General features: G+C 57.0%; 1 protein-coding gene across 1 annotated transcript in view; it reads left to right on the forward strand.

The window, feature by feature from the left end:
* SAMD11 (sterile alpha motif domain containing 11) overlaps nt 1-15,504 on the forward strand; it is a 154,855-nt gene that overhangs the window by 137,438 nt on the left and 1,913 nt on the right. Inside the window, exons 7-9 of the mRNA XM_025198138.1 lie at nt 231-934; nt 9,043-9,167; nt 13,659-13,769. Of these exons, the coding sequence (XP_025053923.1) occupies nt 231-934; nt 9,043-9,167; nt 13,659-13,769 (940 nt within the window). The remainder of the gene's footprint in view (nt 1-230; nt 935-9,042; nt 9,168-13,658; nt 13,770-15,504) is intronic.

Here is a 15,504-nt window from a genome sequence, read left to right on the forward strand (position 1 = left end):
CTTGTCCTTGTATTGGGCACTGTCCATATGTGGTAATCCCAGCACCTGGGTCTGTTAGCTGGGACAAAAGGCTTTGCAGCCCACTACCAGCTCCCCTGCTGCTAGGATCCAGGCTTGGCAGTGGCCTTTAAGGTATTGGGGCTTCCTCCCTTGTGCTGTGAAGAAGAAGTAGAGTAGTCTCTGACTGATACTACGGTCTCATTCCCCCCGCTCTCCCCTCCCCAACCCAGGCTGGAGATGTCGGCGGAGATCATACGACAGAAGGAGCTGGAGAACCTCCACCGGCAGCGGCTGCTGGCGGGTGACCCGTTGAGCCTGCACCCGGCCCTGCCTCCGGACCACCCGGCCCTGCGGAACATGCACGAGATCCCCGAGGGGCACCCGCTGCGGGAGGAGCTGTCGCGGCGCAATGCCATGCTGGTGCTGCGGCACAACAACACGCCCCTGCTGTCCCTCAACCACGGTGTGCCCAGCAGTGCCACCCCGCCCAAGGAGCACGCCCGCCGGGGCAGCCGCAAGTCGGCCCATCACCGGGCAGAGCCGCAGGGCCTAAGTGAGGCCAAGGAGCTGGCCGAGCCCCGGGTGCGGGATGGTGCCCCTGACTGTAACGACGAGGAGATGAAGGACTCGGAGAGTGACGCTGAGGTGAGCGATGAGAAGCCAGAGAGCCTGAAAGCCGAGAGCAGCAGCTCGGCCAGCGAACTCAAGGAATGCAAAGAGACAGGCAAGGTCTGCGAGGGGGCCAAGGAGCTCAGCGACGTGGCCGCCGGCCAGAATGCCCCTGGCAGCTCCTCCAGCGCTGAGTCGCCCAGCCACCTGCTCGGCCCCGGCATCAATAAAAATGAGGTGAAATACCTCCCACCCGCCTCCATTCCACCGCCCCAGCCGCTGCCCTTCGGATTCCCGTACACCATGAGCCCCTATTTCCATGCAGGTAGGTGAGAACATTGTAAGCACTGTCCAGGGCTTGAATGGGGAACGGAGGGCTTAGCAGAGTAAGGGGCATTGATTTTTCTGCTGTGTGTTAGGAACAGGGCATCACTTCTGCTCTGTTCTGTTCTTTGCTATTCCCCATCGTCATGGGTCATCCATCCCAGAGAGAGTTGAATATCTGGAGAGGAAAACCTCCAGTGCTATAACAGGCCTGACCTAAGAGTACATAAGTGTTCCATGGTGAGATGGCTACATACAGCCACAGATGGTCCCGGACCAGGTTTTCTCCTTGCAAAGATATTTGACTGCAGCTTCCTTATATGATACACGCTGGCCTAGAAAGCTGAGGATCTGTGCAGCAGACTGTAACTTCACGTGCAGACAACTTCTGCCCTTTAGGTACATGCGTGCATTGGGTGGGAGTTGTGTGGTCAGTAGTTGATGCTAAAACAAACTTATGGGTTGACCAGAGAGATCTCGGCAAAAGGTGCAATATGGTGGTAGGAAGGAAAAAAAGAAATCTATGCTATGCTGTAGGCAGAGGCGTAGTGTCCTCGCTGACCGGGAGAGAGTTGTTTGCCCTGAGCTGATTGGATCTTCTGTAGCAGCCTTGGTTCAAGACAGACATTGATAAATTGTAAGGGGCTCTGGGGAAGGGCAAGAAAGATGATTAAGGGCTTGGAGGGATTGACCTATGAAGGGAAAGGCTAGAAGAATTAAATATGTATCGCTTGGCTGAAAGACAGCTGGGCCTTGGGAGAGCTGGAAACCGGTAGCCTCCTGCTTACAGTTGATGGAGGGGTGAGAACTGCTGTGGGGATTGGCTTGGGGTGTTGGGAAGAAGTAGCCAAATACATCAGGATAGAGATGAGGAAGGAAAAGGGTTTTACACGGAGCAGATAGGCCATCCGTATGACTGGCATCACTCTGAATCGGGGACGGCCCGTTGTGGGAATGGAAGGAGCATGCTTTGCTGGCACTGGGGGCAGAGCAGGGTTTCAGCCCAGGGCTTCCCCAAGATCTTCCCCATCTCTCCAGCCTCTGGTTCTCCCTGGCTTCATGAGAAGGGAATGGAGAAGTACAGCTGCAGCCACCTCCTTCCCACTCCAGTTCTGGCTGGCAGGTGACCCTGCCAGAGCATGTGTCGACTAGTGCCAGGGGTCTGAGTTTCAGGAAGTCCCTTGAACTGTGACTTTCACATCTGCTAAAGCCTCCTGATCTCGAAAGTCATATGCTGTCACCCGCCCTTGCATTTCCATAGCAGCCCTCACCCCCCATCAGAAACATCTGATGTGTGTGAACTTTTCAGCTCCAGCCAGGGAGCTCAGACGAGTGGAGGCTGCTGATTGACTCCAGTGGCCAGTAGCAGAGCATGCCAGGGCCAAGCATGTGTGTGAAGGGGGTTTCCGATACCAGGTCATCCATCTCGTGCAGAGGTAGGGGAGGTGGCTGTCTGTCCTCTGTCAGGAATGAATCCATATCTCCTGGCCTGAGCTCCATGACCTGGGCTTCATGACCTGGCTGTGTCAATAGCCCCAGGTATGGCCCTGATTGCTGACCCAAGATCCAGCAGGAGGACCTCAGGAGGTCACATCTAGTCCAACCCCCTGCTCAGAGCAGGGCCAGCCCCAACTAGGTCATCCCAGGCAAGGCTTTGTCCAGCCGGGTCTTAAAAACTTCCAAGGATGGAGATTTCACCACCTCTCTGGGTAACCTGTTCCCAGGGCTGTCCCTGCAGGGGGGCAAATTGGGGCAACTGCTTTGCATCCGGCTGCTCCCTGCCACCCCTGCCGAATCTGCTGCTGGCTTCCTTGTGTCTGGGGGCAGGGCCTCGCACAGGCTGATTTGCCTTGGGCCCCGCACCCTGCTCGGGTCGTCTCTGCCTGTTCCAGTGCTTTACTACCATTCTCGTGAGAGTTTTTCCTAATATCTAACCTAAACTTCCCTTCCTGTAACTTGAGCCCATTGCTCCTTGTTCTGTCATCTGCCACCACCAAGAATGGTCCAGCTCCATCCTCTCTGGCAAATAGTTGAAGGTTGCTATTAAATCCCCCCTCAATCTTCTCTCTAGACTAACCTTGCAAAAACCAAGGTTGGAAGAGGCAGTGAGTGGCACTTCCCTGAGGGAGTAGGTAGGGAGGGGGCTGTTCGCTGTCTGAACAGCACTGCCTCCCTGGCACAGTGCGTGGAGAGGCACAAACCACCGATGAGCATAGCCAACATGAGCGGGCAGCGTGTCATTCAGAGCTGACGGTAGCCCAGGCACCCAGGAGGCTATTCTGGTAGCAGAGCCAGTGCTAGCTTAACCCCAAACCAAAGAGCGCTGTGCCCAGCAGCCCTTTACCTGAGAAGGTAGCTGACAGCCAGACACCAAGCCTTGTGGTTGGGGAGGTAGTTGGTCTGTAAGCCCCTACTGTGTGTCTTTACTTTGGGCGAAGGAGTCTGTGAGTGCATGCCCAGAGCCACCTTGTAGCCTGGAAGCAAGAAGCCATGCTTCTCCCACCTTCCCTCCAGCCACTGAAGAAGAGGAGCACCCAGTGCTGTGAATTGGCCTCTCCCGCTGCCTGCCCCGGGTCACAGATGGGAACCCTCCCCCTTCCACCCCGGTTACACACACAGTGCCATTCATGTGCCCTGTATGATTATGGCCTTGGATTGATAACATGGTAGTGCCCGTGGCCCCAGCTGTGATCAGAGCCACGTTTAATTGCCACTGGCATCCCCTGGGGCCTCATTTCTCAGCCCCAATCCCATAGCTGCATTTCACTGCAGGGCATCTTGTTCAGTCTGAGCCAGCTCTGCGTTTAACAGCGCTGCTGTCTGCATCACCCCTGTGCCTGGAGCGCCCAGCTGAGCCCTTCTGTGCCGGCTGCTGTAAAGACTCACAGTAGGCATTCGCAGACCACATCGAGGAGACGGGGAGGGGAAACTGAGCCCACACATTGGGCCCGTGGGAGAGCCGAGGAGGTAAAATCCACCTCTCCCAAGCACCAGCCTGGCATCCTGACCACGCTGCTTTGCATCCATGCAGAACCGTACGCTTCAGTGCAACTCGGGGCTGATCTGGCTGCCTCGAGTCTTCGTAGCACACGCCCTGCCGCGGCTCCCGTGGGAGCTTGTGCCTGAGTACAGCCAGGCGGAGAGAAGCTCACGTGTCTCTGCTCTTCTGTAGCTTGCGTGGGCCAGGGCAGGGCTGTCCCGCAGAGCTAACGACAGCCGCAGGCGGGCAAGCGCAGTGCCAGACCTACGCGGGGTTGTTGGGGGGTGGGGGAAGGAAACAGGACCACGCTGGCTACGAATGATTGACTGACTGTGATTGACTGACCGCAGTGCCTTGGCCAGCCCCGCCGGGTTTCCAGAAAGGGGAGGGCCCCGCTCCTTCGTCGCAGGCAGAGCTGTTTTCTATCCCCGACGACAAAAATATCGACGAGGCTGCCAGAGCGTGGTCGATTCCCTGAGTTGCCTTATGGGAATCTGGAGGCTGCTCGATGACCTCATCTCCTCAAGGTTTCAGCAGCATCGCGGCTGCCCCCCCCCCCGTCCTCTGGAAAAGGTGAAGGATGGAGTGTGCAGCAGGCTAAAATCCTGCTATCGATCGCAGGCTGGAGAGCAATTAGTGCGCGCCTTCCAGCACCGCGGTCCCGGCCCTTTGCGCCTGTGTGGGGCAGGATGGGTGGTGGGTGGGAGTGATCACGAGGCTGATTAGCCCTATTTGCCTACTGGCGTTGGGGCCTGCTCTGAGCCATCGGTGCTTCTGGCCAGCTCAGCTGTCTGGACAGAAAAGCAAGGCCAGGTTGGACATCTGGAGGTCGTGTGGGGTGAGGAGGTCCTGGGTCTGTTCTGTATCCCAGTGCCAACACAGCCCATGTGCGGTAATGCCACCATGCCCAAAGCACTGCGCACCAGGAAGGGGCAGAGACCGAGAGGGCATCTATGTAACCCCGTCAGTGGGAGTAAAGCAGGGTAACTCCATTGCAATTAGTCCTTCCACTGCCCCAGCAATGTACCTCGCACAAGGTGGGGGAAGAGGCTGGTTGAATCCCAGTAGCGGATGCCAGTGGTGACGGCTTTACGCAGACAGCTGTCTGCCAGCTGCTGGCCTGGGACGGTGATTTTTCACTCCCTGCCAGGCTGGGCCCCAGCTGGTGAAATGCTCCTCAATCCATTATCAGAGCCTTGCCCCTCCATTCATCATTGCCTGCGACAAGAGGAGCCTGGCTGGCTTTTCATCCTCGTGGTCCAGCAGGAGCCAGCAACGTGTGGGTCACCAGCCGGGAGGGGGCTTCCCTTCTGCACCCCTGGCATCCTGACTGCCACAGGGGTGGGCTTGTACAGCCAGGCACCGCGATGGAGCAGGCTGGGGAGTGCGCGGGTGTGTGTTGGTAGTGAGGGGGGGGGTTGTTCATTGTGCTGTAGACATTTATAATTAGCCAGGGCTAATGGCTGGAGGGTGGACAGCAGGGACTGGCTGTGGCATGCTTGGGAGACAGGCAGAAGGGACCGTTCACGATCATCTCTTCTGCCTTTCTACATAACGAGTTTTACTCAGCCAGTCTTTCGCAGAGCCTAGTTCCTGACTGATCTAGACCGGGGGAGAGCAGAGCGGATGGCTTCTAGGTCCTGCAGTTCAGAGACGCTGGCCCGCACAACTCTACGGGGCTGCTCAGAGCCGCTGACATCCGGCCCTCATTCAACTCCCATGGGCTTTGCCAAGGACTTTAGTGGGGCAGTGGTCTGTCCCCCACCCCCTCTGCTTAGATGCTCTAAAACAGAATTTCTCAACCCGTGGGTCACGACCCAAAGTGTGTCTCAAGGATCTATGAAAGGGTCCTGAACAAACTTTAAAAATGCATTCTCCTTTAAAGGAGAAAAATGGGGGAAACTGTGGCTTTTCTGTTGCAGGCTGGCAGAGCTCCAGCCTGCAAGGGGCTGCTTGGGGGCCCCCCTGCCGTGCACACTGCGGGGCTGGGGCCTGGGAGTGAGGGGCACTGGGTTTGGACTGGCCACTGATGTTTGCAAATGGGTCCTGGTACAAAAAAGGTTGAAAACCAGTGATCTAATCCTTGGGAAGGTGTCTGAACCCGGCATGCCGGGACTGACTTTTTCTTCCTGTAATGTTTCAATCCATTGGTGTCCATGTTTCCCTGGGTGGGTGGGGAGGGACGGCAAACTCCTGGAGATAGATATTTTGGCGATATTATATTTTTCTCTGTGTGTGTGTGTGGGGATATGTGGAAAATATTTCTAGTTCCCATAGAGCATGGCCTGTCTTGCCCAGATGCTTGGAGACAACAGGCTCACTGTGTGGGTGGCTGCATGCATCTTTCGCCCTGCTTTACGGAGGAGTGGAAAAAAAAAATAGGCAGGGAATAGATGAAGGAAAAATAGGCTGGTTTTCCTCCCGGACCGGGGCTTCTCTATGTGCTGCTTACAGGGGAACTGACAGGCAAAGTGCATTGACTTCCAGCTCTTCCCCAGAAGCACATGCATCCCTGCAGCAGGCAGGAGAGGAGGAGGGGTTCCCCATGCATTTGCTTGGCCCCTTGAGCACCCTTTTACCTGCACCATCCCCACCCCACATCCTTGCAGGTGTGGGTGCCAGGCAGGTACCAACCAGCAGCTTGATGCAGATGCAGGCAGTGCCAGAGGTTGGGGCTGGCTGTCCTCTGGCACTGCCTGCACCTCCATGGATCCAGGCTCTGCGCCCGAGCGCTGCATGGCTGCAGGCTTTGGCTTGCTTTCGGAATAAGGAAGTACCTAATTTTAAAGCCGTTGGCTGTTACAGGGCCGATCCCCTCAGAGACGCTCGCTCTGGCTGCAGATGGAGGCGTCTCACCCGCGCGCCGACTGTGCCTGGAATAATTGAGTTTGGTTTCACTTCCTCTATTTACCAAGCCGCAGCCGTGCTTCTAAACAGGCCGGGGAGGAAGGGTGCGGGGGGGAAATCAGCCACCCCAGCGTTTCGCCCGCTGCAGTGTAAACAGCTGGGAGTTTGGTTTCGCGGGCAGGGAACGAAAGCCATCATGTAAGCAAAGGGGCGAGACTGTCTGTCTGTGCCTGTCTGCAAGCTGGGAGGGATGGGCAAAGGCATCTCCTGATGTCCCAGCCTTCTTCTGACCCCCCAGCCCTAGTGGGAAGCTACTTCTCTGCAGTCGTATTAAGGGGAATAAAATTGCAGGGAAGCTCAGATGCTTGCAAGCTGGGTAGGGGAGTGCAGAAAGGAGTGCCGAAGCCTCAAGAAGGGGTGGGAAGAGCTTGGCATGAGGGTTCAACACCTGGCTTCTCTGGGGCATCCACTGGGACAGTCAGGACTTGAGCCTGACCTTCTGCAGGGGCAGGAGCACGTCCTGAGCTCCCTGCCAGCTGGCTGATGCTGCAGCCGAGACGGCTGCCCCCCAGCAAGGCGGGTTAGCATTGCAGGAACAGGGGGCAGGGGGCTGGGGGTGGCAGTTGGGAAGTCAGGAAGGAAGCATAGCAGGAAGGATGCCATAGCACCTGCCTCCTAGTTCAGACGGTTGCTGCTGCAAGAGTACCCTGTTGGTATGCTCGCTTCCTGCGCACGTCCTTCCCCTTCCTATAATGCTGGGCTGTCCACGTCACCAGCCTGCAGTTTATCCTGGTGGCCTGTGCCCTTCCGGCTACCCTCGCCAGCCTGCGGGGATGAAGCTGCTGTCACTGCCGAAGCTTGGCCGGTCCTGACCTCCTGGGCCACACGTTCGTAGCCTTCCCCTCTTATGTGGCTGCACCTGCTGCCAAGGGCATCATGCTGCCTGCTGTCCAGCCCGACAGGCCAAGGAGGGTAGGGGCTGCCGCGGGGGTCAGCACAGCCTCGTGTCCTCTCTGGCAGCGGCCAGCAGCAGCCGTTTCAGAGCCTTCATAACAGATAATTAAGCAGCAATGTGCCTCTGGGGGATGCTCTTTCCAGTTAATGGTTGGTTCATGCCCTGAAGCACAAGAGTTTATGTCCCTTATAAATTTTTACCCTACCCATTGCAGCCACGGATGGTCTGATGAGGCCCATAAAGGCCCAGTCCCTTGGAAGCCTCTCGAGGCTATGGCCGCATTGGTGTGAAGCGCTGGCGAAGTCTGCAAGTTAGCAAGGCCTGTGCAAAGCAGCAGTTGCTATCCTGGGGGATAACACCCGCACAGGTACACCGCAGGAGGCCTGCGCGTTAATCACAGAGCAGGGCTGGCCTGGCCAGCGTTCTTCCTAGCTATTCTCACCTCCCCCAGCATGAGTCCAGTTCCCCCCTGTGTGCTATTTCTTGCCATCCAGCAGCGGAGGGGCAGGGAAGCCACCGCTGTCCCTTTGCAGGACGGGAGCCAGCAGAGCCGGGAGCCTGAGCTGGTGCAGCATCTTTTCAGCTCAGCGCAGCAGCACGAACCACCTTCTCCCAGTGCCACCATGGCTCTTTTTGCAGGGGGGTAATCTTCAGCAATGCCTGATCCTACAGAGGACTGGGGCAGCAGCAGGAGTTGTGTATGGACATGCTGGGAAGAGAGGTCAAGAGGGGGCCTTTGTGGCCAAGACAGCTTTAAAAACCAAGCGGCTGTTCGGCAGGAGCAGGACTTCTCCCCGTGCTCAGAGCTCCAGCCAAGCCGCGGGTGGCAGGGGGGGCTGCCGGGCTCCTTAGCAGGCGTAGCACGTCGCTGGGAGAAGGGCCGGGGGAGAGAAACTTGCAGGGCAGCCAGAGTTTTTCCGTTTTGCGGCGTGTGTGGAGAAACGCTCCTTCAGGGGAGATATTCCCCCCCACCCCATTTCCCCCTCTCTCCCAAACCTTCCCCTTTCCTGTGTTTGCTGCAGCTGAAGAACATTAAACACATGAAACACATTAGCTGGGATTTTTTTTCCCTCCCCCTCAAAAAAGAAAACCAAAAAAAAACCCACCCCAAAACCCCCTCTCCTCCTGAGTGAGGGACCTCCAGGAGACAGAGGCCTGCGCACTGACCCTGCCCAGCGCCATAATTGACAGGTCATTAAAGATGGATGTGCGGCCAGAGACGGCTCTGCCGCTCGCAGGCTGGTGGTTGTCCGCGTGGGGTTTTTTAATGATTTATGTTTCCTTCTCCTCCCCCACCCCTCCCTCCCTGCTGCCCGAAACCTTCCAGGCACCATGGGAGGTCTGTTTTTGGACGGCGAGGAGAGCCCTGCGCTGGAAGACATCAGCAAATGGACGGTGGAGGATGTTTGCAGCTTTGTGGGCAGCTTGTCTGGCTGTGCTGAGTACACTCAGGTAAGGCCCACGCCGCCAAGGACGCACACGGCCAGGGGAGCTGGGGGGGCGCTTATTCGGTGCCCCCCGCCATCAACCCCCACTTGACAGAAGTAGGGTTTCAGAGCCTCGCAGGCACTGCGGCTGCTGGTTTTCCTCCCAGACGGGGCTTTCCCATGTGCTGCCTATAGACATCCCCGGGCATGGAGGGATGGGGGTAGGGAGAGCAATGGGGAGGGGGGGCAGGCGTGTCTGGGGAGCTCTCCTGTCTGGCCGTGCTCCGACACGCCTCTTGGCCTGCCGCGTACGTGTGTGTGTGAGCGTGAGTGAGTGAGAAAGCCCGTCGTGTCCTGCGGCCGAGGGGGACACAATGCCGGCTTTGTGCAGGGCTGCCCGAGGGAGCCAAGCCTGTGGCCTGCTGTAATGAGGGCCTGTGCGCAGTTCTCCGGCGCCGCTGAGAAGGGCTTTTTATCCAAGCGCAGAGGGCTGGGAGCCCTGGGGCTGTGGCCAGGACACAGCAGTGGGCTGGCCTGGAAGACGGTGGCACATTAACGACCCTGCCCTGCATCTCCCCGACATGGAGGGCGATGCCAGGCAAAAGGTCACGGCAGCGGGGCATGCTCCCTGCTGTCTGCCAAGAGCGAGGCACAGACAAAACACGTGTGATGGGCTCAGCTCCCCGGAGCTGGCTTGACTCTAGGGAGGGCTCCCAAGCCGGGGGGGCAGGGAGGAGGCGCAGGGGCAGGGGCAGGGGAGGGAGCTCGCTGCACTCCATCAATCTCCGCCGCACGCTCCCCCCCCTTCCCTAAATCCCTTTGCAGCGGGAGCGACGCATCCATCACTGCTGCGGGGCTCATAAAGCAGCTCAGTGTGAGGCCGCGAAGTGGGACACAAAACCCAGCTCTGTCTCCGGCTCCGCCGGCTGCCCAGGGCCGTGATAAATGCCCCATTGAGCGCGCGCACCAACGGCGAACGTGGATTCCAGAGCTGTCTGGGACAGGCTTGCAAAGAGAGGCCAGTGTGTTGGAGCCGGTCTGGCACGAGGGGAGAGCAGGCTGCTCCAGAGAGTCCACCCTCCCAGGGGCCTGCTCCCCACAGACAGGGAGCAAGGGGGTGCAAAAGGAGCAGAACAACTGGGAACAAGGGAAATCAGTGCAGCAGCCAGAGAGCGCTCAGCCCTGCAAGCTGGATATGGCAGGTCTGGGGAAACCCAGCTCCAAACCACTGACTTCCCGCTGCCTCCTCCCCAGCTCCCGTCAGCATCATGTCCCCCTGCAAAAGCAACCCAGCCTCTCACTGGTCAGGCCAACCCTCGCCCCCAACCTGCCGCTTGAAGCGTGAAACTGCCCCAGCAAGTGACCCTTCCTGAACCACAGGCCACCCCAGTCAGCGGGGGCAAGCCAAGGCCTAGCCTGATTGTTGCTCCTGGGTTCACGTTTCTGGCCCGGAGCAGGCGGCTCCTTTCAGTCCGTGCTGATTGCAATAGCGGGGGCCTGATGAAAGCGGCACGTTTTTCACAGAGCAAAATCTCCTTAACGATGGTCCCCGAGGGGCCCAGGGAGGCTGGGAGCTGGGCTTTGTTGCTCATTATGGTGGCCCGGAGCCACCACCTCCCCACCAGCTCCCTGGGGCGGCTGGCTGATGTGCTTTCAATGCAAAGCCTGTCCTTCCTTGCCCCCTAACTGTGGTGCTAATCCCATCATGACACGCTTCATTAAAACCACCTGTAAGGCTGGTGCTTCCTCAGCATGAACAGCTGTGTGTGTGTGTGCGCGTGCGAGAGAGGGAGGATGCCGGAGTGAGTGTGCCTGACGGAGATGGGGTGTTGGTGAGTGACAGCCAGTGTGCGAGGGGGTGAGAGGACAAGCTGGGGGGGAGGGAGTCAGGGGGAATGGGTGTGTAAGAGGGGGCCCAAGGAGGGCTGGTTGGTATGGGAGTAGGGCTAGAGGAGTAGCGGGTGGTGTGGGGTGAGCATTATCTCTGGGGGGACAGGAGAGGGGTGGTTTGAAGAGCTAGGTAACCAGAGCTAGGCACCTGTTGCTCTGTCCCCCCCAGCCCTGTCTGCCCTACTGCCATTGGCAGCACCGTGGCTGCTCTAGATTTGCACCCAGGGACCTCAGAGCAGACATCTGGTCAGGAGCTCAGTGGCACTGAGGGTAGCAAACCCCTGAACACGGACACCTTGCACAAGGATTGCCCCTTTCAATCTCCACCCCCATCCCAGCACATTCCCCATCCAGTGCCCCTGCAGCAGATGGGAAATCAATAGCTGATGGGAGACATGGGATGTGCTTAGGAGCTCTGCAGACAAAGTGCCCTCATGTCACAGGACCTGCCTGGCAGGCTGGAGGAGCACCAGCTCAAGTGGGTTCAGAGGAGAAGGCTTTCCTGTGCTGCCTTGTTTTGTGCTCAGCAGGCTTTGCTGCGTGGAGGCTCTGGAGCCCTGCTGCAGCTCGGAGCTGCAGCGCTGTCTGTGCTCGCTCGCCTCCAAAACCACAGCTGCCAGGGAGGTCTGGCATCAGCCTGCGGAGAGCCCCCGCCAGGAAAGCCAGCGGGAGCTTGGCGGAGCGCTGCGCACAAAGCAACACGCCTCAGCCCGGCGTGGGGAACGCCCTGGCAGACAGGCAGCTGCCCCACTCCAGCCTCCGACAATGCGCGGCTTTGTCCCCACGGCGAGCAGCGGCCCCTGCATGGGCCCTGGGGGCTCCTAACGTGCTCAGGGTAGGGCTTTGTGGGAGGGTCGCAGAGCACGGGGAGCCGCTTGGATCCGGGCCACGTTGGCTGTGGAGGAAGGAAAGAAATGGGTCTATTAAGTTTCATGAGGTCAGAGAGCAGAAACACGTGCTGCTGCCAGGAGCGGCTGCGCTGGCGGAGTCCTGCTATAAAAAGCAAGCTTGCAACGGTTCAGCTGCTCGGCTCCAGAAGTTGCAGCCGCTTTCCAGGGGACAGGTCTGGGGTGCAAGGTGTGTGTGTGTGTGGCGGGGGGGAACAGTCATGCAAACCCCTGGCAAGCCCTGCTGTGCTGCACCAGCACAAGGGAGTAAATGGAATGGAGACGGGGGCAGGTGTCAGCTTAGTCCCCCCCAGCCAGGTCATCCTAGATGCCAGTGGCTCTCCCTGCACCATGAGAACTGCTGTGGAGCTGAAGGCAGAGCTCTCTTGGGTGGGAAAGGCCCCATGGCTGCTGGAAGGCAGGTCCCCTGGCTGACGGGGTCGTCTGCCTGGGCACAAGGGACAGCAATGACTGCTCAGGGATCTTGTACGCACCCCGAGTGAAGCTGCAAGCATCCATCCAGCATTAAGGACGTAAGCCCTGGCAGGCAGACTAGACGAATTACACCCCCGCCTCACCCATGGGAAGCAGGAGAGCTGGGAGGATGGAGTGGGTGGTTGGGCTAGGAACACAGCCTCAATGCCCTTCTCACACTTCCCTACGCAGCACGGCCAAAGGGAAGCTGTGGTGTGGTCCCTTCGCGCAGCAGGAGACAAACACGAGCCAGGTCTTTTCTCTTGGGAGAGGGTCTAGTCCTCTGTGGGCTCTGGACTGGGCTGGTGTCAGACAGCACTGAGTACATGTTCACAGACTAAGTACATGTCACTTCTGTGCACGTTCCAGTTCTGTACGTGACAACGGCCCTTCAGTGGCTTGACGCGGGGTGGCCAGTGTGCGCAGAGGCCACATCACAGAAATGGCTACTGTTAGTTGGCCATTGGCTGGCATGTGGATCCGATTAATTTTTGCATCGTTACCGCTACCCTGCTTTGGTGAAGCGCGCGCTCAGTGCAGAGAACTCCACCCAGCGCAGCACCAGGGGCCACTGCTATTTTAATTTCATTTCATTTAAAATGCCTGTTAACTCCGACCTAAAAGCAGGGCAGAGGACAAATGCCATCACAGCAGGGCTGAGTCAGTCCAGCACACACACCACTCAGCCTGCCCTGTCTGTCTGTCTGGGATTTTAGCTCTGTTCAGTGTCTGGTTTGGGTTTAAACAATCAGCCCTTAACAGAGGGGTTTCCGGACACCCGATGTGCGGACTGCAGAGGGAAATGCAGGCATTAAGGGCACTGCAGAGGGTCTGGGCTGGGGCCATGAGGGATGTGCTTGCTAGCAGGTTTCCTTTGATAATGGTGTGCAGGCGGCAGCGACAGTGCAGAGCTCCTAGATATGCCCGTCAGGGAGCGATACATTCTGCCTCACGAGGTCAATAGATGGGATCATGGAAAATCAATGCTGTTATGGTACATGTCCCCGCCAACCCATGCCACGCACAGACTGCTCTGCTGCCTGGATTGCATGTACACGGGGGCTTGCACATATAAATATTTCCCCTGATGCAGTTGCAGTGTATCAGGCAGCCCATTGCTCCTCTTCTCCGCTGGGAGCACCCTGGAAAGACTTGACTAGGGCAGCAATAGGCAGTGTCTGCACGTGGGAATATTTGAAGTCCCCTTCTGCCCAGCCACCACACCACAGCAGCACCCGTGAGCATGGTTTTGTGGTTTCCTGCAGGTATTCCGAGAACAGGCCATCGATGGCGAGACGCTGCCTCTCCTGACCGAAGAGCACTTACTGAACAACATGGGGCTCAAACTGGGCCCAGCACTGAAGATCAGGTCACAGGTAAGGCAGCCTCTTAACCAGCGGCAGCTGCTGTGCTCTGGGCACACACAACCCAGGGAGAGGTCAGAAGCAGGGGGTATGGGCTGAATACATCACGGGGAAGGCACCACCAAGACTGGCCCACACATTCCTCCCCCACCCCGAGGCCTGCAGGCACCGATGCTGTTACGTGGCTGACCAAAGGGGTGCAGAATCGGGCCCTGCTGTAGCAAAGCCATCTCCCCCTGCCATGGTATTGCTCAGCACGCCTCTCTCCTTTCCCCTCCCAGTTCCCCTGCCTCCGGCAGCCCCTTGCTTGCCTTCACATCGAATGCAAATGGCAGTGGTGAAGGAAAAGCCAGATTTACAATCACTGCTAGCTCTTCCCTGGAATTAAGAGCCGCTCATCACCATTTTGGTCAATAGGTCTTAATTGTTCAACAACTAGGTAAACTGTCTAGTTAAAAAAAAAAAGAAAAACGTATAGTAATGAAGAGAGAACTGTGCAGGAATTAGTTGGCTGAAGGGAAGCAAAATGGGGTTTCCCAAATCACCTACTGCTGCCAGAGATGGGAACTTTAAGAGGGAAAGAAACAGTTTTAACAGTAAAGTGCAACGCACATGGGTGGGTATTATAAAGATGGGTATTATAAAGGCTACAACCTGGATACCTTATAAAGACATGTGCACCCATTGCCATACGTGTAATTTTATATGTATATGCTTTATATTTATACACACACACACACACATGCACACACACACACACACACACATATATGTAATTTTTGCACCTATATGTGTGTGTGCGTGCAAAAAAATTGTCCATTAAAACCACATACTGTTATATGGCACACGTGTGCATATACAGTGTATACACAGATTGTACATGGGGGTGTACTAGCATGTCATCAGTTATGATCTAGCAACACACACACACGCACGCACACATTGTACATTCGTACCTATTGGCCTGGCTCCGCTTCCCTCACCCACAAGCTATACATTTGTTATATTATGTTAAAACAATAAGGGCAACTTTATTACTTTCCCTGCAGCCCTCACTGTTTACGAGGGGTCTAATAAAAAGGTTCTGTGGGCAATTGTTCCCTGTGGATCAATTCGGGAGGAAATAAAACTCTTATGTTTCTTAAAAACAGAGAGCGCCAAATAGCTCGCAGACACACATGGATTAGAGCGGAGGTGGGGGGAGGCCAAGGTACGAGATAGGGGCTGAAAAAAAGAAGTTGTCCTGCCTCCATTTAAGCAATAGCGTTAAAGGGTTTTTAATAAGGAAGGCAGCCAGGGCCCCCAGTTTGCTAACAGAATAATACCCTGGCTGTTTGGATTAGACACAAGCCTGTGTTTTTATTTGAGCTCAAATGCAAACCAGCTGTGGAGGTGCTGGAAAGTCATGAGGCCTTTGGCCCTGGCTGGGAGGTGAGAACCGTTGCAGAGGTTGCTGTTGCTCTTTTGGAGGGGTTGCGGGGGGTGAAGGGGAGCGCGCGGGGGAAATGATGCAGGCTCACAGCTTCCTGCACAGTTGACAGCAGCCACCCTGTCGCTCTCCTCTTGGCCTCTGGCACTGCATCCACTTGGGCACCCAGTGCAGGGCAGTCCCTAGCATCTTGTTTCCAAACTATATGGCTGAGAAGCCAGAGGAGAGGTCCTAGGAACTGGCTTTTGACACATTTGCTATGGAGAAAAAGGGTGGATAACATTGCAGTGGAGGGGCAAGGAGGGCAGAGCTGCTCCT

This window comes from Alligator sinensis, unplaced genomic scaffold, assembly GCF_000455745.1.
Source record: "Alligator sinensis unplaced genomic scaffold, ASM45574v1 scaffold569_1, whole genome shotgun sequence".
Lineage (NCBI taxonomy): Eukaryota > Metazoa > Chordata > Crocodylia > Alligatoridae > Alligator > Alligator sinensis.